Source organism: Oncorhynchus keta, chromosome 24 (genome assembly GCF_023373465.1).
Source record: "Oncorhynchus keta strain PuntledgeMale-10-30-2019 chromosome 24, Oket_V2, whole genome shotgun sequence".
Taxonomy (NCBI): Eukaryota; Metazoa; Chordata; class Actinopteri; order Salmoniformes; family Salmonidae; genus Oncorhynchus; species Oncorhynchus keta.
The window spans coordinates 796,884-817,414 of record NC_068444.1 but is presented as its reverse complement, the minus strand read 5'-3'; the positions used below and the strand labels follow the sequence as shown (position 1 = coordinate 817,414).

Here is a 20,531-nt window from a genome sequence, read left to right as displayed (position 1 = left end):
GTTAGAGAGAGCTGTGGGACAGGTTAGAGAGCTGGGGGACAGGTTAGAGAGAGCTGTGGGACAGGTTAGAGAGAGCTGGGGGACAGGTTAGAGAGCTGGGGACAGGTTAGAGAGCTGGGAGGACAGGTTAGAGCTGGGAGGCAGGTTAGAGCTGGGAGGCAGGTTAGAGCTGGGGGACAGGTTAGCGAGCTGGGGGACAGGTTAGAGCTGGGGGACAGGTTAGAGCTGGGGGACAGGATAGAGCGAGGGGGGACAGGTTAGAGAGCTAGGGGACAGGTTAGAGAGCTGGGGACAGGTTAGAGAGAGCTGGGAGACAGGTTAGAGAGAGCTGGGAGACAGGTTAGAGAGCTGGGAGACAGGTTAGAGAGCTGGGAGACAGGTTAGAGCTGGGGACAGGTTAGAGAGAGCTGGGAGACAGGTTAGAGAGGGACAGGGGAGACAGGTTAGAGAGAGCTGGGAGACAGGTTAGAGAGGGCTGGGAGACAGGTTAGAGAGGGCTGGGAGACAGGTTAGAGAGGGCTGGGAGACAGGTTAGAGAGAGGGCTGGGAGACAGGTTAGAGAGAGCTGGGAGACAGGTTAGAGAGAGCTGGGAGACAGGTTAGAGAGCTGGGAGACAGGTTAGAGAGAGCTGGGAGACAGGTTAGAGCTGGGAGACAGGTTAGAGCTGGGAGACAGGTTAGGCTGGGAGACAGGTTAGAGAGAGCTGGGAGACAGGTTAGAGAGAGCTGGGGGACAGGTTAGAGAGAGCTGGGAGACAGGTTAGAGAGAGCTGGGAGACAGGTTAGAGAGAGCTGGGAGACAGGTTAGGGAGAGCTGGGGACAGGTTAGAGAGAGCTGGGGGACAGGTTAGAGAGAGCTGGGAGACAGGTTAGAGAGAGCTGGGAGACAGGTTAGAGAGAGCTGGGGGACAGGTTAGAGAGAGCTGGGGGACAGGTTAGAGAGAGCTGGGGGACAGGTTAGAGGACAGGTTAGAGAGAGCTGGGGGACAGGTTAGAGGACAGGTTAGAGAGAGCTGGGGGACAGGTTAGAGAGAGCTGGGGGACAGGTTAGAGAGCTGGGGACAGGTTAGAGAGAGCTGGGGACAGGTTAGAGAGAGCTGGGGGACAGGTTAGAGAGCTGGGAGACAGGTTAGAGAGCTGGGGGACAGGTTAGAGAGAGCTGGGGACAGGTTAGAGAGAGCTGGGGGACAGGTTAGAGCTGGGAGAGCTGGGAGACAGGTTAGAGAGCTGGGGGACAGGTTAGAGAGAGCTGGGGGACAGGTTAGAGAGAGCTGGGGACAGGTTAGAGAGAGCTGGGGACAGGTTAGAGCTGGGAGAGCTGGGAGACAGGTTAGAGCTGGGGGAGAGCTGGGGGACAGGTTAGAGAAGCTGGGGACAGGTTAGAGAGCTGGGGACAGGTTAAAGAGAGCTGGGGACAGGTTAGAGAGAGCTGGGGACAGGTTAGAGAGAGCTGGGGACAGGTTAGAGAGAGCTGGGAGACAGGTTAGAGCTGGGACAGGTTAGAGCTGGGAGACATGTTAGAGCTGGGAGACAGGTTAGAGCTGGGGGACAGGTTAGAGAGAGCTGGGGGACAGGTTAGAGCTGGGGGACAGGTTAGAGAGAGCTGGGGGACAGGTTAGAGAGAGCTGGGGGACAGGTTAGAGAGAGCTGGGGGACAGGTTAGAGAGAGCTGGGGGACAGGTTAGAGAGAGCTGGGGGACAGGTTAGAGAGAGCTGGGAGACAGGTTAGAGAGAGCTGGGAGACAGGTTAGAGAGAGCTGGGAGACAGGTTAGAGAGAGCTGGGAGACAGGTTAGAGGACAGGTTAGAGAGAGCTGGGGGACAGGTTAGAGCTAGGGGACAGGTTAGAGAGCGCGGGGACAGGTTAGAGCGAGCTGGGGGACAGGTTAGAGCGAGCTGGGGGACAGGTTAGAGCTGGGGGACAGGTTAGAGAGAGCTGTGGGAGAGGTTAGAGAGAGCTGGGGGACAGGTTAGAGAGCTGGGGGACAGGTTAGAGAGAGCTGGGGGACAGGTTAGAGCTGGGAGACAGGTTAGAGCTGGGAGACAGGTTAGAGCTGGGAGACAGGTTAGAGCTGGGGGACAGGTTAGAGCGAGCTGGGGGACAGGTTAGAGAGAGCTGTGGGACAGGTTAGAGAGCTGTGGGACAGGTTAGAGAGAGCTGGGGGACAGGTTAGAGCTGGGAGGCAGGTTAGAGCTGGGAGACAGGTTAGAGCTGGGGGACAGGTTAGAGCTGGGGGACAGGTTAGAGCAAGCTGGGGGACAGGTTAGAGAGAGCTGTGGGACAGGTTAAAGAGAGTTGTGGGATAGGTTAGAGAGAGCTGTGGGACAGGTTAGAGAGCTGTGGGACAGGTTAGAGAGAGCTGGGAGGCAGGTTAGAGCTGGGAGACAGGTTAGAGCTGGGAGACAGGTTAGAGCTGGGGGACAGGTTAGAGCGAGCTGGGGGACAGGTTAGAGCTGGGGGACAGGTTAAAGAGAGCTGTGGGATAGGTTAGAGAGAGCTGTGGGACAGGTTAGAGAGCTGTGGGACAGGTTAGAGAGAGCTGGGAGACAGGTTAGAGAGAGCTGGGAGACAGGTTAGAGAGAGCTGGGAGAAAGGTTAGAGAGAGCTGGGAGACAGGTTAGAGAGAGCTGGGAGACAGGTTAGAGAGGGCTGGGAGACAGGTTAGAGAGGGCTGGGAGACAGGTTAGAGAGGGCTGGGAGACAGGTTAGAGAGGGCTGGGAGACAGGTTAGAGAGGGCTGGGAGACAGGTTAGAGAGGGCTGGGAGACAGGTTAGAGAGGGCTGGGAGACAGGTTAGAGAGAGCTGGGAGACAGGTTAGAGAGAGCTGGGTGACAGGTTAGAGAGAGCTGGGTGACAGGTTAGAGCTGGGAGACATGTTAGAGCTGGGGGACAGGTTAGAGCGAGCTGGGGGACAGGTTAGAGAGAGCTGTGGGACAGGTTAGAGAGAGCTGTGGGACAGGTTAGAGAGAGCTGGGGGACAGGTTAGAGAGAGCTGGGAGACAGGTTAGAGAGAGCAGGGGACAGGTTAGAGCTGGGAGGCAGGTTAGAGCTGGGAGACATGTTAGAGAGAGCTGTGGGACAGGTTAGAGAGAGCTGGGGGACAGGTTAGAGAGAGCTGGGAGACAGGTTAGAGAGAGCTGGGAGACAGGTTATAGAGAGCTGGGAGACAGGTTAGCTGGGGACAGGAGAGCTGGGAGACAGGTTATAGAGAGCTGGGGGACAGGTTAGAGAGCTGGGAGACAGGTTAGAGCGAGCTGGGGGACAGGTTAGAGAGGGTAAGAGAGAGCTGGGGGACAGGTTAGAGCTGAGAGGTGACTGGTTCATTTATAACAATAGACAGACAGGTTAGGTGACTGGTTCATTTATAATAATAGACAGACATGTTAGGTGAGTATTTTCCGAATGGCACCCTATTCCCTATATAGTGCACTACTTTTGACCAGTGCACCCTACAGGGTTCTGGTCAAACGTAGTGCACTAGAATAGGGAATAGGGTGCCATTTGGAATGAAGGCCTGTAGTTAAACTGTGGTACAGAGAGAGACTGAGACTTACCTCGCTCTCTGCATAGTGACGTGCTCCTTTCAGGCAGAGAGAGGAACGCCTCAGTGTCTTCTCATCACCATCATCAAACACTGGGGGGAGAGCAATGAATTGAGGGAAAGAGGAGGGAGGGAGAGATAAAGAGAGAGATGAGGGAGAGGTGGAGGGAAAGATAAAGAGAGAGATGAGGGAGAGAGGTAAAGAGAGAGATGAGGGAGAGAGATAAAGAGAGAGATGAGGGAAAAATAAAGAGAGAGATGAGGGAAAGATAAAGAGAGATGAGGGAGAGAGATAAAGAGAGAGATGAGGAAGAGAGATAAAGAGAGAGATGAGGAAGAGAGATGAGGGAGAGATAAAGAGAGAGATTAGGGAGAGAGATAAAGAGAGAGATGAGGGAAAGATAAAGAGAGATGAGGGAGAGAGATAAAGAGAGAGATTAGGGAGAGAGATAAAGAGAGAGATGAGGGAGAGATAAAGAGAGAGATTAGGGAGAGAGATAAAGAGAGAGATGAGGAAGAGAGATGAGGGAGAGATAAAGAGAGAGATTAGGGAGAGAGATAAAGAGAGAGAAGAGGGAGAGAGATAAAGAGAGAGATGAGGGAAAGATAAAGAGAGATGAGGGAGAGAGATAAAGAGAGAGATGAGGAAGAGAGATGAGGGAGAGATAAAGAGAGATTAGGGAGAGAGATAAAGAGAGAGATGAGGAAGAGAGATGAGGGAGAGAGATAAAGAGAGAGATGAGGGAGAGATAAAGAGAGAGATTAGGGAGAGAGATAAAAGAGAGATGAGGGAGAGAGATAAAGAGAGAGATGAGGGAGAGAGATGAGGGAGAGATAAAGAGAGAGATTAGGGAGAGAGATAAAGAGAGAGATGAGGAAGAGAGATGAGGGAGAGAGATAAAGAGAGAGATTAGGGAGAGAGATAAAGAGAGAGATGAGGGAGAGATAAAGAGAGAGATTAGGGAGAGAGATAAAGAGAGAGATGAGGGAGAGAGATGAGGGAGAGATAAAGAGAGAGATTAGGGAGAGAGATAAAGAGAGAGATGAGGAAGAGAGATGAGGGAGAGATAAAGAGAGAGATTAGGGAGAGAGATAAAGAGAGAGATGAGGGAGAGAGATAAAGAGAGAGATGAGGGAAAGATAAAGAGAGATGAGGGAGAGAGATAAAGAGAGAGATTAGGGAGAGAGATAAAGAGAGAGATGAGGGAGAGATAAAGAGAGAGATTAGGGAGAGAGATAAAGAGAGAGATGAGGAAGAGAGATGAGGGAGAGATAAAGAGAGAGATTAGGGAGAGAGATAAAGAGAGAGATGAGGGAGAGAGATAAAGAGAGAGATGAGGGAAAGATAAAAGAGAGAGGGAGAGAGATAAAGAGAGATGAGGAAGAGAGATGAGGGAGAGATAAGAGAGAGATGAGGAAGAGAGAGAGAGAGAGATAAAGAGAGAAGGGAGAGAGATAAAGAGAGATGAGGAGAGATAAAGAGAGATTAGGGAGAGAGAGAAAGAGAGAGAGGAGAGGGAGAGATAAAGAGAGAGATTAGGGAGAGAGATAAAAGAGAGAGAGAGAGAGAGAGAGGGAAGATAAAGAGATATGGGAGAGAGATAAAGAGAGATGAGGAAGAGAGATGAGGAGAGATAAAAGAGAGATTAGGGAGAGAGATAAAGAGAGAGATGAGGGAGAGATAAAGAGAGATGGGAGAGAGATGAGGGAGAGAGAGATAAAGAGAGAGATAGGGAGAGAGATAAAGAGAGAGATGAGGGAGAGATAAGATTAGGGAGAGAGAGAGAGATGAGGGAGAGAGGGAGAGATAAAGAGAGATTAGGGAGAGAGATAAAGAGAGAGATGAGGAAGAGAGATGAGGGAGAGATAAAGAGAGAGATTAGGGAGAGAGATAAAGAGAGAGATGAGGGAGAGATAAAGAGAGAGATTAGGGAGAGAGATAAAGAGAGAGATTAGGGAGAGAGATAAAGAGAGATGAGGAAGAGATGAGGGAGAGATAAAGAGAGAGATTAGGGAGAGAGATAAAGAGAGAGATGAGGAAGAGAGATGAGGGAGAGATAAAGAGAGAGATTAGGGAGAGAGATAAAGAGAGAGATGAGGAAGAGAGATGAGGGAGAGATAAAGAGAGAGATTAGGGAGAGAGATAAAGAGAGAGATGAGGAAGAGAGATGAGGGAGAGATAAAGAGAGAGATTAGGGAGAGAGATAAAGAGATGAGGAAGAGAGATGAGGGGAGAGATAAAGAGAGAGATAGGGAGAGATAGAGGAGAGAGATAAAGAGAGAGATTAGGGAGAGAGATAAAGAGAGAGATGAGGGAGAGAGATGAGGGAGAGATAAAGAGAGAGATTAGGGAGAGAGATAAAGAGAGAGATGAGGAAGAGAGATGAGGGAGAGATAAAGAGAGAGATTAGGGAGAGAGATAAAGAGAGAGATGAGGGAGAGATAAAGAGAGAGATTAGGGGAGAGATAAAGAGAGAGATTAGGGAGAGAGATAAAGAGAGAGATGAGGAAGAGAGATGAGGGAGAGATAAAGAGAGAGATTAGGGAGAGAGATAAAGAGAGAGATGAGGAAGAGAGATGAGGGAGAGATAAAGAGAGAGATTAGGGAGAGAGATAAAGAGAGAGATGAGGGAGAGATAAAGAGAGAGATAGGGAGAGAGATAAAGAGAGAGATGAGGGAGAGAGATAAAGAGAGAGATGAGGAAGAGATGAGGGAGAGATAAAGAGAGAGATTAGGGAGAGGAGAGAGATGAGGGAGAGATAAAGAGAGATTAGGGAGAGAGATAAGAGAGAGATGAGGGAGAGAGATGAGGGAGAGAGATTAGGGAGAGAGATAAAAGAGAGATGAGGAAGAGAGATGAGGGAAGATAAAAGAGAGATTAGGGAGAGAGATAAAAGAGAGAGATGAGGGAGAGATAAAGAGAGATGAGGAAGAGAGATGAGGGAGAGATAAAGAGAGAGATTAGGGGAGAGAGATAAAGAGATGAGGAAGAGAGATGAGGGAGAGATAAAGAGAGAGATTAGGGAGAGAGATAAAGAGAGAGATGAGGAGAGATAAAAGAGAGATTAGGGAGAGAGATAAAGAGAGATGAGGGAGAGATAAGAGAGAGATTAGGGAGAGAGATAAGAGATGGGGAGAGAGATGAGGGAGAGAGATAAAGAGAGAGATTAGGAGAGAGATAAGGAGAGAGATGAGAGAGAGGAGAGAGATGAGGAGAGAGATAAAGAGAGATGAGGGAGAGATAAAGAGAGAGATTAGGGAGAGAGATAAAGAGAGAGATTAGGGAGAGAGATAAAGAGAGAGATGAGGAAGAGAGATGAGGGAGAGATAAAGAGAGAGATTAGGGAGAGAGATAAAGAGAGAGATGAGGGAGAGATAAAGAGAGAGATTAGGGAGAGAGATAAAGAGAGATGAGGGAGAGATAAAGAGAGAGATTAGGGAGAGAGATAAAGAGAGAGATGAGGGAGAGATAAAGAGAGAGATTAGGGAGAGAGATAAAGAGAGAGATGAGGGAGAGATAAAGAGAGAGATTAGGGAGAGAGATAAAGAGAGAGATGAGGAGAGAGATAAAGAGAGAGATTAGGAGAGAGATAAAGAGAGATGAGGGAGAGATAAAAGAGAGATTAGGGAGAGAGATAAAGAGAGAGATGAGAGATAAAGAGAGATAGGGAGAGAGATAAAGAGAGAGATAGGGAGAGAGATAAAGAGAGAGATGAGGAGAGATAAAGAGAGAGATTAGGAGAGAGATAAAAGAGAGATGAGGGAGAGATAAAGAGAGAGATTAGGGAGAGAGATAAAAGAGATTAGGGAGAGAGATAAAGAGAGAGATAAAGAGATAAAGAGATTAGGGAGAGAGATAAAAGAGAGATGAGGGAGAGATAAAAGAGAGATTAGGGAGAGAGATAAAAGAGAGGGAGAGGAGAGAGATAAAGAGAGAGATGAGAGAGATAAAGAGAGAGATTAGGGAGAGAGATAAAGAGAGAGATGAGGGAGAGAGATAAAGAGAGAGATGAGGGAGAGATAAAGAGAGAGATTGAGGAGAGAGATAAAGAGAGAGATTAGGGAGATTAGAGATGAGGAGAGATAAAGAGAGAGATTAGGGAGAGAGATAAAAGAGAGATGAGGGGAGAGATAAAGAGAGATTAGGAGAGAGATAAAGAGAGAGATTAGGAGAGAGATACAAAGAGAGAGAGAGATTGAGGATTAGGGAGAGATAAAAAGATGAGGGAGAGATTAGAGGAGGGAGAGATAAAGAGAGAGATGAGGAGAGAGATAAAGAGAGATGAGGGAGAGAGATAGAGAGATTAGGGAGAGAAAAAAGAGATTAGGGAGAGATAAAGAGAGAGATTAGGGAGAGATAAAAGAGATTAGGGACAAGATAAAGAGAGAGAAGGGAGATAAAAGAGAGATGAGGGAGAGAGAAAAAGAGATTAGGGTTTTATTAGATTAGGGAGAGATAAAGAAGATGAGGGAGAGATAAAGAGAAGATTGTGAGAGATAAAAGAGATTAGGGGAGAGATAATTAAGATGAGGGAGAGAGATCCAAGATAAGATAAAAGAGATGAGGGAGAGAGATAGTAGAGAGATAAGGAGAGGTGACAGACTGCCTGGTGGGTTTAATACTGGCTGAGAACAGACTGCCTGGGGGTTTTACTGGCTGAGAACAGACTGCCTGGTTTTTATACTGGCTGAGAACAGACTGCCTGGTGGGTTTTATACTGGCTGAGAACAGACTGCCTGGTGGGTTTAATACTGGCTGAGAACAGACTGCCTGGTGGGTTTTATACTGGCTGAGAACAGACTGCCTGGTGGGTTTTATACTGGCTGAGAACAGACTGCCTGGTGGGTTTAATACTGGCTGAGAACAGACTGCCTGGTGGGTTTTAATACTGGCTGAGAACAGACTGCCTGGTGGGTTTAATACTGGCTGAGAACAGACTGCCTGGTGGGTTTTATACTGGCTGAGAACAGACTGCCTGGTGGGTTTAATACTGGCTGAGAACAGACTGCCTGGTGGGTTTTATACTGGCTGAGAACAGACTGCCTGGGATTTTTATACTGGCTGAGAACAGACTGCCTGGTGGGTTTAATATGAAACAGACTGCCTGGTGGGTTTTATACTGGCTGAGAACAGACTGCCTGGTGGGTTTTATACTGGCTGAGAACAGACTGCCTGTTTTTATACTGGCTGAGAACAGACTGCCTGGTGGGTTTTATATGGCTGAAACAGACTGCCTGGTGGGTTTAATACTGGCTGAGAACAGACTGCCTGGTGGGTTTAATACTGGCTGAGAACAGACTGCCTGGTGGGTTTAATACTGGCTGAGAACAGACTGCCTGGTGGGTTTTATACTGGCTGAGAACAGACTGCCTGGTGGGTTTAATACTGGCTGAGAACAGACTGCCTGGTGGGTTTAATACTGGCTGAGAACAGACTGCCTGGTGGGTTTTATACTGGCTGAGAACAGACTGCCTGGTGGGTTTTATACTGGCTGAGAACAGACTGCCTGGTGGGTTTAATACTGGCTGAGAACAGACTGCCTGGTGGGTTTAATACTGGCTGAGAACAGACTGCCTGGTGGGTTTTATACTGGCTGAGAACAGACTGCCTGGTGGGTTTTATACTGGCTGAGAACAGACTGCCTGGTGGGTTTAATACTGGCTGAGAACAGACTGCCTGGTGGGTTTAATACTGGCTGAGAACAGACTGCCTGGTGGGTTTTATACTGGCTGAGAACAGACTGCCTGGTGGGTTTAATACTGGCTGAGAACAGACTGCCTGGTGGGTTTTATACTGGCTGAGAACAGACTGCCTGGTGGGTTTTATACTGGCTGAGAACAGACTGGCTGTTGGGTTTTATAGAGCGCCGGCCTCTCCCTCCCTGTGTCTGCTAGCTCCCATCTCACCGGCATAATAGAGCTCCAGCATCTCCCTTCCTGTGTCTGCTAGCTCCCATCTCACCGGCATAATAGAGCTCCAGCATCTCCCTCCCTGTGTCTGCTAGCTCCCCTCTCACCGGCATAATAGAGCTCCAGCATCTCCCTCCCTGTGTCTGCTAGCTCCCATCTCACCGGCACAATTAGAGCTCCAGCATCTCCCTCCCTGTGTCTGCTAGCTCCCCTCTCACCGGCACAATAGAGCTCCAGCATCTCCCTCCCTGTGTCTGCTAGCTCCCCTCTCACCGGCACAATAGAGCTCCAGCATCTCCCTCCCTGTGTCTGCTAGCTCCCTCTCACCGGCACAATTAGAGCTCCAGCATCTCCCTCCCTGTGTCTGCTAGCTCCCCTCTCACCGGCACAATAGAGCTCCAGCATCTCCCTCCCTGTGTCTGCTAGCTCCCCTCTCACCGGCACAATTAGAGCTCCAGCATCTCCCTCCCTGTGTCTGCTAGCTCCCCTCTCACCGGCACAATTAGAGCTCCAGCATCTCCCTCCCTGTGTCTGCTAGCTCCCATCTCACCGGCACAATAGAGCTCCAGCATCTCCCTCCCTGTGTCTGCTAGCTCCCCTCTCACCGGCACAATATAGCTCCAGCATCTCCCTCCCTGTGTCTGCTAGCTCCCCATCTCACCGGCATAATAGAGCTCCAGCATCTCCCTCCCTGTGTCTGCTAGCTCCCCTCTCACCGGCATAATAGAGCTCCAGCATCTCCCTTCCTGTGTCTGCTAGCTCCCATCTCACCGGCACAATTAGAGCTCCAGCCTCTCCTCCCTGTGTCTGCTAGCTCCCCTCTCACCGGCACAATATAGCTCCAGCCTCTCCCCCTGTGTCTGCTAGCTCCCCTCTCACCGGCACAATAGAGCTCCAGCATCTCCCTCCCTGTGTCTGCTAGCTCCCATCTCACCGGCACAATTAGAGCTCCAGCATCTCCCTTCCTGTGTCTGCTAGCTCCCCTCTCACCGGCACAATTACAGCTCCAGCATCTCCCTTCCTGTGTCTGCTAGCTCCCCTCTCACCGGCACAATATAGCTCCAGCATCTCCCTCCCTGTGTCTGCTAGCTCCCCTCTCACCGGCACAATAGAGCTCCAGCCTCTCCCTTCCTCAGCACTGCTCACGTTAAAAATGTAGTTTAAAAAAACACAGGAATTTCCGATATATGACAAATTCATGTTACTGAAATGATTCCAAACCCCCATCCCTACTCTTGTGTGTGGTATCTGCACCACCCAATGATCTGCAGTTCCACCTCACAGCTTCATTACAACTCCCTGACAGTTTAGAAAATAGGACAGACAATATAGAGGTGGAGTCGATATCACCATAGAACTTTGTTCAGGACAAAGACAACCCGTCCATACTTACCAACAGTTTATAAAGCGTGTTACTCACCAACAGTGTATATACTGCAGTCTGTCAGCTTGTTGATGGAGGCTTCCTGGTACACTCCATCAGGATTCTTCACCTCTACTACAGCACCAACCTGACAGACCAGACATACTGCTGTTAACATTCAATACTGGCTGACTGACTGCCTGGGATGGCTGACTGAATAGCTGACTGACTGGCTGGCTGACCCCCACTCACCCTAGAGAGCGGGAAAGGAAAGAACTAGTGGGGATTAACAACTCACACCCTGTTGTAAATCAAAGGGAAAAGATGCAGGTCTCCCTCTCCAACATTCACCAACGAATATTCTTTGTTTCAACAGACTGAAACTCTACCACGCTCAAAAGTGAATACTATAACAATATTTCTAACATAGAACGTGGGGAATGGACAAAGGCAATCTATAGAACACCAATGTCATTTTGTTTATTGTTTTGTGATATCATTAAAAATGTTATAAAGGAAATACTGTAACTTGGAAAGTATACCCACTACATATACGAATTTTCCATACTATGCGTTGTGCATGTAATATGAACAATGATTAAAGTATTTTTGTTAAGAGAGGGATGTGATTTGAGAAGCTATAATAGAGAATTGACTTTGCACAGTGAGTAAGTGGCGCCCGGAGTGAGGTCAGGGAGTGTGTCAGCTTGCCAGAACCGCCCCTTATGAGTAAACTGTATAAATGATGGGTTAAGAGAAAAACACATCAGACCAGAAAGATGTGAAGCTGCAGCTGCACGTTTAAAGTTGTTTGAACTTCCACAAGGTGGAGACGATAAACTCCCCTCCTGGACGATCACTGGTACGGCTGATTAGCTGTCCTATGTAAAGTAGCTTCGAAAGCAAATTTAAGTAGGACCATCCTGTTACTCTGCTCAACCCGTCGTATTACGCTACTCTCATCTCATCTCTCATCACCCCACTGGGAACCATCAACAGGGCTGACTATCCTATCTTCAAAGAAGCATCTTCAAGCGTGAATGGAACTCTGTAGTTCTGTTCAGGACAATACGACAAGTCACCGCATACCGGACTACAGTCAAGGACAACAGTAGAAGGCTTGTCGGAACCATTTCGGACAATCAGAGCCTTACAAGTATGCCGTGAAAAAGTCCCAACTCCCTTTCCAAGGCTGCCCTGCCACCGAGAGACCCCGGCTAACCCAGGCATTTCACGTAAATACATGAATGATTTCTTACGCAAACCGAGCGGCGGTTCGTCTGCAAAGTATATGGTTACTGTTGGTGAGAGTAGTTTCTGAATGTGCCAATGTTAAGTGTCTCGCTCTCTCCCTCTCCACTTTAACAAGTAGCCATATTGTCATTCCGCTAGGGATCTTTGTTTTCAGCATCTTTTGGCTCCAGTCAATATTCGATGCAAAGTGTGTATTTTATCCTGTTCCCATTTCATTTGCTAGTAAATAAATAATTAAATCAATTTGTGTAGTAGTGAAGTAAGGCTATGGTTTTTGCAGATGCAAGGAGGTTACGACTGTTCAGAATGATAATGTGAGGTTATGATTAATACATTGACTGTTTATAGATGTGATAGGTAAAGACCTTTTAGAGTTAAATTTGGCAGATTGTAACTCTTACATTTTTTATTTGTCCGTTATTTTACCAGGTAAATTGACTGAGAACACGTTCTCATTTGCAGCAACGACCTGGGGAATAGTTACAGGGGAGAGGAGGGGGATGAATGAGCCAATTGTAAACTGGGGATTATTAGGTGACCGTGATGGTTGAGGGCCAGATTGGGAATTTTGCCAGGACACCAGGGTTAACACCCCTACTCTTACGATAAGTGTCATGGGATCTTTAATGACCCGTTTAACGTCCCATCCGAAAGACGGGACCCGACACAGGGTGCAATCACTGCCCTGGGGCATTGGGATATTTTTTAGACCAGAGGAAAGAGCGCCTCCTACTGGCCCTCCAACACCACTTCCAGCAGCATCTGGTCTCCCATCCAGGAACTGACCAGGACCAAACCTGCTTAGCTTCAGAAGCAAGCCAGCAGTGGTATGCAGGGTGGTATGCTGCTGGCAAAGAACCTTTAAAGAACCTCTCTCCTGGTGCCCCAGAACCTAATGAGTTAATTGTTACATGATTAATTTAAATCGGGTAACAATTAAGCATAGTTAGTGGATTAGATAAATAACAGTCTTCAGATTAATGTTAAAGTCAAGTCACGACAGTTTGGATCAGTTCATATGGACTTGAAAATAAACATTTCTAAAGGAGTTGAGATCACAGTTAAAGAGCCGTCTTACCTTTAGTGGGCCTTGGATGCTGTCATCATGGACCTCCACTGTGGTCAGGTCTGGTTTAAAGGTCACCTGAAGAGGGGACTGGAGGTTAGATGATTACTCCACATCACACGGCCTTGGAGCGACAACCTGTCAAAATATTAGCTACACACTGTCGCGTACAGTCAGTAGTGCAGTCAGATCATCATATCAAATAGTGGTAATCTTGCATTTGTGTGACTGCCTAGATGCCACATAGCGTCACGTTGACGCAAACACACAAACGCTTTGTTCATACACAGGATAACAGCATGAATGGTGTCTTGATAACTTAGACCCAACATTCTGTCCTCTTTCCTGACTCCTAGCGACTAGCCTACATTGTTGCTACAACACGGGGACAAACCAACAGGTTCTTATCACCGGGTTGACAGTCAGTCAGATGGAGAAGATAACTGAAAGATATACTTCGTATTGTATTAATTTAGCAGACGCTCTAATCCAGAGCGATAGTTGTGGAAATGTACCCACGATGCAGTTCACTTTAAATAGAACCTTCCCCGTCTCCCTACATAATGCGTAAGGGGAGGGGTTTAGATGTAATTATGCATAAGGGGAGGGGTTCACGTAATTTTGCGTAAGGGGGGTTTAGACGTAATTTGGGTGGGTTTTAGACGTAATTATGATTAAGGTGGGGTTTAGATGTAATTATGAGTAAGGGGATGGGTTTTAGTAATTATGAGTAGGGGGTGGGTTTTAGACGTAATTTGAGTAAGGGGGTGGGTTTTGAGTAAGGGGGTGGGTTTTAGACGTAATTATGACTGAGGGGAGGCGTTTTAGACATAATTATGACTGAGAGGAGGCGTTTTAGACATAATTAGGAACAGTTTGGTGACGAACAATGCCTTTACCAGCGTGATGTAGCACCTTGCCATTAGGCAAAAGTGATAACTAAATGGCTCGGGGAACAAAACATTGATATTTTGTGTCCGTGGCCAGGAAACTCCCCAGACCTTAATCCCATTGTGAACTTGTGGTCAATCCTCAAGAGGCGGGTGGACAAACAAAAACCCACACATTCTGACAAACTCCAAGCATGGATTATGCAAGTATGGGCTGCCATCAGTCAGGATGTGGCCCAGAAGTGAATTGACAACATGCCAGGGCAGATTGCAGAGGTCTTGAAAAAGAAGTGTCAACACTGCAAATATTGACTCTTTGCATCAACTTCATGTAATTGTCAATAACAGCCTTTGACACTTATGAAATGCTTGTAATTATACTTCGGTATTCCATAGTAACATCTGACACAAATATCTAAACACACTGAAGCAGCAAACTTTGTGAAAATGAATATTTGTGTCATTCTCAAAACTTTTGGCCACGACTGTACTCTCTGTCTTACCCCCCTACTCTTCTACATTTGCACATTCTGTAGAAAGATTTTTCTATTGTGTTATTGACTGTACGTTTGTTTATGTGTAACCCTGTTGTTTCTGTCACACTGCTTTGCTTTATCTTGGCCAGGTCACAGTTATAAATGAGAACTTGTTCTCAAATGGCCTACCTGGTTAAATAAAGGTGTTCTCAACTAGCCTACCTGGTTAAATAAAGGTGTTCTTAACTAGCCTACTTGGTTAAATAAAGGTGTTCTCAACTGGCCTACCTGGTTAAATAAAGGTGTTCTCAACTAGCCTACCTGGTTAAATAAAGGTGTTCTCAACTAGCCTACCTGGTTAAATAAAGGTGTTCTCAACTGGCCTACCTGGTTAAATAAAGGTGTTCTCAACTGGCCTACCTGGTTAAATAAAGGTGTTCTCAACTGGCCTCCCTGGTTAAATAAAGGTGTTCTCAACTGGCCTCCCTGGTTAAATAAAGGTGTTCTCAACTGGCCTACCTGGTTAAATAAAGGTGTTCTCAACTGGCCTACCTGGTTAAATAAAGGTGTTCTCAACTGGCCTCCCTGGTTAAATAAAGGTGTTCTCAACTGGCCTCCCTGGTTAAATAAAGGTGTTCTCAACTGGCCTACCTGGTTAAATAAAGGTGTTCCCAACTGGCCTACCTGGTTAAATAAAGGTGTTCTCAACTGGCCTCCCTGGTTAAATAAAGGTGTTCTCAACTGGCCTCCCTGGTTAAATAAAGGTGTTCTCAACTGGCCTCCCTGGTTAAATAAAGGTGTTCTCAATTGGCCTCCCTGGTTAAATAAAGGTGTTCTCAACTGGCCTCCCTGGTTAAATAAAGGTGTTCTCAACTGGCCTACCTGGTTAAATAAAGGTGTTCTCAACTGGCCTTCCTGGTTAAATAAAGGTGTTCTCAACTGGCCTCCCTGGTTAAATAAAGGTGTTCTCAACTGGCCTCCCTGGTTAAATAAAGGTGTTCTCAACTAGCCTCCCTGGTTAAATAAAGGTGTTCTCAACTGGCCTCCCTGGTTAAATGAAGGTGTTCTCAACTGGCCTACCTGGTTAAATAAAGGTGTTCTCAACTAGCCTACCTGGTTAAATAAAGGTGTTCTCAACTAGCCTACCTGGTTAAATAAAGGTGTTCTCAACTAGCCTACCTGGTTAAATAAAGGTGTTCTCAACTGGCCTCCCTGGTTAAATAAAGGTGTTCTCAACTAGCCTACCTGGTTAAATAAAGGTGTTCTCAACTAGCCTACCTGGTTAAATAAAGGTGTTCTCAACTGGCCTCCCTGGTTAAATAAAGGTGTTCTCAACTGGCCTACCTGGTTAAATAAAGGTGTTCTCAACTAGCCTACCTGGTTAAATAAAGGTGTTCTCAACTGGCCTCCCTAGTTAAATAAAGGTGTTCTCAACTGGCCTACCTGGTTAAATATAGGTGTTCTCAACTAGCCTACCTGGTTAAATAAAGGTGTTCTCAACTAGCCTACCTGGTTAAATAAAGGTGTTCTCAACTGGCCTACCTGGTTAAATAAAGGTGTTCTCAACTGGCCTACCTGGTTAAATAAAGGTGTTCTCAACTGGCCTCCCTGGTTAAATAAAGGTGTTCTCAACTGGCCTCCCTGGTTAAATAAAGGTGTTCTCAACTGGCCTCCCTGGTTAAATAAAGGTTTTCTCAACTGGCCTCCCTGGTTAAATAAAGGTGTTCTCAACTGGCCTCCCTGGTTAAATAAAGGTGTTCTCAACTGGCCTACCTGGTTAAATAAAGGTGTTCTCAACTAGCCTACCTGGTTAAATAAAGGTGTTCTCAACTGGCCTCCCTGGTTAAATAAAGGTGTTCTCAACTGGCCTCCCTGGTTAAATAAAGGTGTTCTCAACTGGCCTCCCTGGTTAAATAAAGGTGTTCTCAACTGGCCTACCTGGTTAAATAAAGGTGTTCTCAACTGGCCTCCCTGGTTAAATAAATGTGTTCTCAACTGGCCTCCCTGGTTAAATAAAGGTGTTCTCAACTGGCCTACCTGGTTAAATAAAGGTGTTCTCAACTGGCCTACCTGGTTAAATAAAGGTGTTCTCAACTAGCCTACCTGGTTAAATAAAGGTGTTCTCAACTGGCCTCCCTGGTTAAATAAAGGTGTTCTCAACTGGCCTCCCTGGTTAAATAAAGGTGTTCTCAACTGGCCTCCCTGGTTAAATAAAGGTGTTCTCAACTGGCCTACCTGGTTAAATAAAGGTGTTCTCAACTGGCCTACCTGGTTAAATAAAGGTGTTCTCAACTGGCCTCCCTGGTTAAATAAAGGTGTTCTCAACTGGCCAACCTGGTTAAATAAAGGTGTTCTCAACTGGCCTCCCTGGTTAAATAAAGGTGTTCTCAACTGGCCTACCTGGTTAAATAAAGGTGTTCTCAACTGGCCTCCCTGGTTAAATAAAGGTGTTCTCAACTGGCCTACCTGGTTAAATAAAGGTGTTCTCAACTGGCCTACCTGGTTAAATAAAGGTGTTCTTATCTGGCCTACCTGGTTAAATAAAGGTGTTCTCAACTAGCCTCCCTGGTTAAATAAAGGTGTTCTCAACTGGCCTACCTGGTTAAATAAAGGTGTTCTTATCTGGCCTACCTGGTTAAATAAAGGTGTTCTCAACTAGCCTGGTCCTACAACTAGCCTGGTGCTACAACTAGCCTGGTGCTACAATTAGCCTGGTGCTACAACTAGCCTGGTCCTACACCTAGCCTGGTGCTACAACTAGCCTGGTGCTACAACTAGTCTGGTCCTACAACTAGCCTGGTGCTACAACTAGCCTGGTGCTACAACTAGCCTGGTGCTACAACTAGCCTGGTGCTACAACTAGTCTGGTGCTACAACTAGTCTGGTGCTACAACTAGCCTGGTGCTACAACTAGCCTGGTGCTACAACTAGTCTGGTGCTACAACTAACCTGGTGCTACAACTAGCCTGGTGCTACAATTAGCCTGGTGCTACAACTAGCCTGGTGCTACAACTAGCCTGGTGCTACAACTAGCCTGGTCCTACAACTAGCCTGTTGCTACAACTAGCCTGGTGCTACAACTAGCCTGGTCCTACAACTAGCCTGGTGCTACAACTAGCCTGGTGCTACAATTAGCCTGGTGCTACAACTAGCCTGGTGCTACAACTAGTCTGGTGCTACAACTAGTCTGGTGCTACAACTCACCTGGTGCTACAATTAGCCTGGTGCTACAACTAGCCTGGTGCTACAACTAGTCTGGTGCTACAACTAGTACAACTAGCCTGGTGCTACAACTAGCCTGGTGCTACAACTAGCCTGGTGCTACAACTAGCCTGGTCCTACAATTAGCCTGGTGCTACAACTAGTCTGGTGCTACAACTAGCCTGGTGCTACAACTAGCCTGGTGCTACAACTAGCCTGGTGCTACAACTAGCCTGGTGCTACAACTAGTCTGGTGCTACAACTAGTCCGGTGCTACAACTAGCCTGGCGCTACAACTAGCCTGGTGCTACAACTAGCCTGGTGCTACAACTAGTCTGGTGCTACAACTAGCCTGGTCCTACAACTAGCCTGGTCCTACAATTAGCCTGGTCCTACAACTAGCCTGGTCCTACAACTAGCCTGGTGCTACAATTAGCCTGGTGATACAACTAGCCTGGTGCTACAACTAGCTTGGTGCTACAACTAGTCTGGTGCTACAACTAGTCTGGTGCTACAACTTGCCTGGTGCTACAATTAGCCTGGTGATACAACTAGCCTGGTGCTACAACTAGCCTGGTGCTACAACTAGTCTGGTGCTACAACTAGTCTGGTGCTACAACTAGCCTGGTGATACAATTAGCCTGGTGATACAACTAGCCTGGTGATACAACTAGCCTGGTGATACAACTAGCCTGGTGCTACAACTAGTCTGGTGCTACAACTAGTCTGGTGCTACAACTAGCCTGGTGCTACAACTAGTCTGGTGCTACAACTAGTCTGGTGCTACAACTAGCCTGGTGCTACAACTAACCTGGTCCTACAACTAACCTGGTGATACAACTAGCCTGGTGATACAACTAGCCTGGTGATACAACTAGCCTGGTGATACAACTCTTTCTGCTCCATTGCAAATTCTAGTCACTGTCATACCAAACTAAGACAGGACAAAATTACATCTCCTGATCATTAAGTCTTGAACAGTTACCTTGGCCTTGACCAGTCTCTTGGCAGTCTTGATCTTGGCCTCACAGAAAGCACCTCTGTACTTGGCGCTGACATCAGTGCCCACTGTCAGGTAGGGCGGCTCCTCCGGAGTCTAGACTTAGAGAAAGGGGAGGGGAGGGGAGGGGAGGGAGGGAGGGAGGGAGGGAGGGAGGGAGGGAGGGAGACACCGTGAGTAGAAGTCAATGATGACGTTCAGATGAGTGGAGAGGAACAAGATGAGTGGAGAGGAACAAGAGATTCAAATGGTTCAAGTCAGGACAGTGAGAGGCGTCAGTGAGTGAATAATACCAGTGAGATCTGCAACGAAATGTAGGGTTATATTCATTAGTGCACAATTTAAAACATTTTGCAACGGAAAACAAGAACAAGCATTTATTGGACAAATTCATTTAGGTTCCTCTCTGCTTTGGCCCATTCTGTTTGGTTCCTACAACCAAGGACTACAAATCAGTAAGGTCTGAGGGGAAGTGAATCCATCCAGTACTATATTAATCCCCAGGTAGAGTGAATCCATCCAGTACTATATTAATCCCCAGGTAGAGTGAATCCAGCCAGTACTATATTAATCCCCAGGTAGAGTGAATCCATCCAGTACTATATTCATCCCCAGGTAGAGTGAATCCAGCCAGTACTATATTAATCCCCAGGGTGAACGTGAATCCAGCCAGTACTATATTCATCCCCAGGTAGAGTGAATCCAGCCAGTACTATATTCATCCCCAGGTAGAGTGAATCCATCCAGTACTATATTCATCCCCAGGTAGAGTGAATCCAGCCAGTACTATATTAATCCCCAGGTAGAGTGAATCCAGCCAGTACTATATTCATCCCCAGGTAGAGTGAATCCAGCCAGTACTATATTCATCCCCAGGTAGAGTGAATCCAGCCAGTACTATATTAATCCCCAGGTAGAGTGAATCCAGCCAGTAATTCATCCCCAGGTAGAGTGAATCCAGCCAGTACTATATTCATCCCCAGGGAGTGAATCCAGCCAGTACTATATTCATCCCCAGGTCCAGCCAGAGTGAATCCAGCCAGTACTATATTCATCCCCAGGTAGAGTGAATCCAGCCAGTACTATATTCATCCCCTGGTAGAGTGAATCCAGCCAGTACTATATTCATCCCCTGGTAGAGTGAATCCAGCCAGTACTATATTCATCCCCAGGTAGAGTGAATCCAGCCAGTACTATATTCATCCCCAGGTAGAGTGAATCCAGCCAGTACTATATTCATCCCCAGGTAGAGTGAATCCAGCCAGTACTATATTCATCCCCAGGTAGAGTGAATCCAGCCAGTACTATATTCATCCCCAGGTAGAGTGAATCCAGCCAGTACTATATTCATCCCCAGGTAGAGTGAATCCAGCCAGTACTATATTCATCCCCAGGTAGAGTGAATCCAGCCAGTACTATATTCATCCCCAGGTAGAGTGAATCCAGCCAGTACTATATTCATCCCCAGGTAGAGTGAATCCAGCCAGTACTATATTCATCCCCAGGTAGAGTGAATCCAGCCAGTACTATATTCATCCCCAGGTAGAGTGAATCCAGCCAGTACTATATTCATCCCCAGGTAGAGTGAATCCAGCCAGTACTATATTCATCCCCAGGTAGAGTGAATCCAGCCAGTACTATATTCATCCCCAGGTAGAGTGAATCCAGCCAGTACTATATTAATCCCCAGGTAGAGTGAATCCAGCCAGTACTATATTCATCCAGCCAGTACTATATTCATCCCCAGGTAGAGTGAATCCAGCCAGTACTATATTCATCCCCAGGTAGAGTGAATCCAGCCAGTACTATATTCATCCCCAGGTAGAGT

General features: G+C 47.0%; 1 protein-coding gene and 1 long non-coding RNA gene across 8 annotated transcripts in view; one reads left to right on the top strand and one right to left on the bottom strand.

The window, feature by feature from the left end:
* LOC118382110 (AT-rich interactive domain-containing protein 4B-like) overlaps positions 1-20,531 on the bottom strand; it is a 269,423-nt gene that overhangs the window by 210,859 nt on the left and 38,033 nt on the right. For all 4 annotated transcript variants that reach the window (XM_052477441.1, XM_052477442.1, XM_052477445.1 and 1 more), the window contains exons 3-6: positions 18,689-18,799; positions 13,149-13,214; positions 10,874-10,964; positions 3,556-3,635 (exon numbers count right to left, since the gene is read on the bottom strand). In XM_052477441.1, the coding sequence (XP_052333401.1) occupies positions 3,556-3,635; positions 10,874-10,964; positions 13,149-13,214; positions 18,689-18,799 (348 nt within the window). The remainder of the gene's footprint in view (positions 1-3,555; positions 3,636-10,873; positions 10,965-13,148; positions 13,215-18,688; positions 18,800-20,531) is intronic.
* On the top strand, positions 14,629-16,833 carry LOC127911277 (uncharacterized). Of its 4 annotated transcripts, XR_008077688.1 has the most exons (4): positions 14,629-15,167; positions 16,026-16,157; positions 16,521-16,586; positions 16,686-16,828. It is a non-coding gene; the product is annotated as an uncharacterized LOC127911277 (long non-coding RNA). The 4 variants fall into 4 exon arrangements; XR_008077689.1 differs by lacking the exon at positions 16,521-16,586 and having other exon boundaries at positions 16,026-16,124; positions 16,719-16,833; XR_008077687.1 differs by having other exon boundaries at positions 16,059-16,157; positions 16,521-16,828.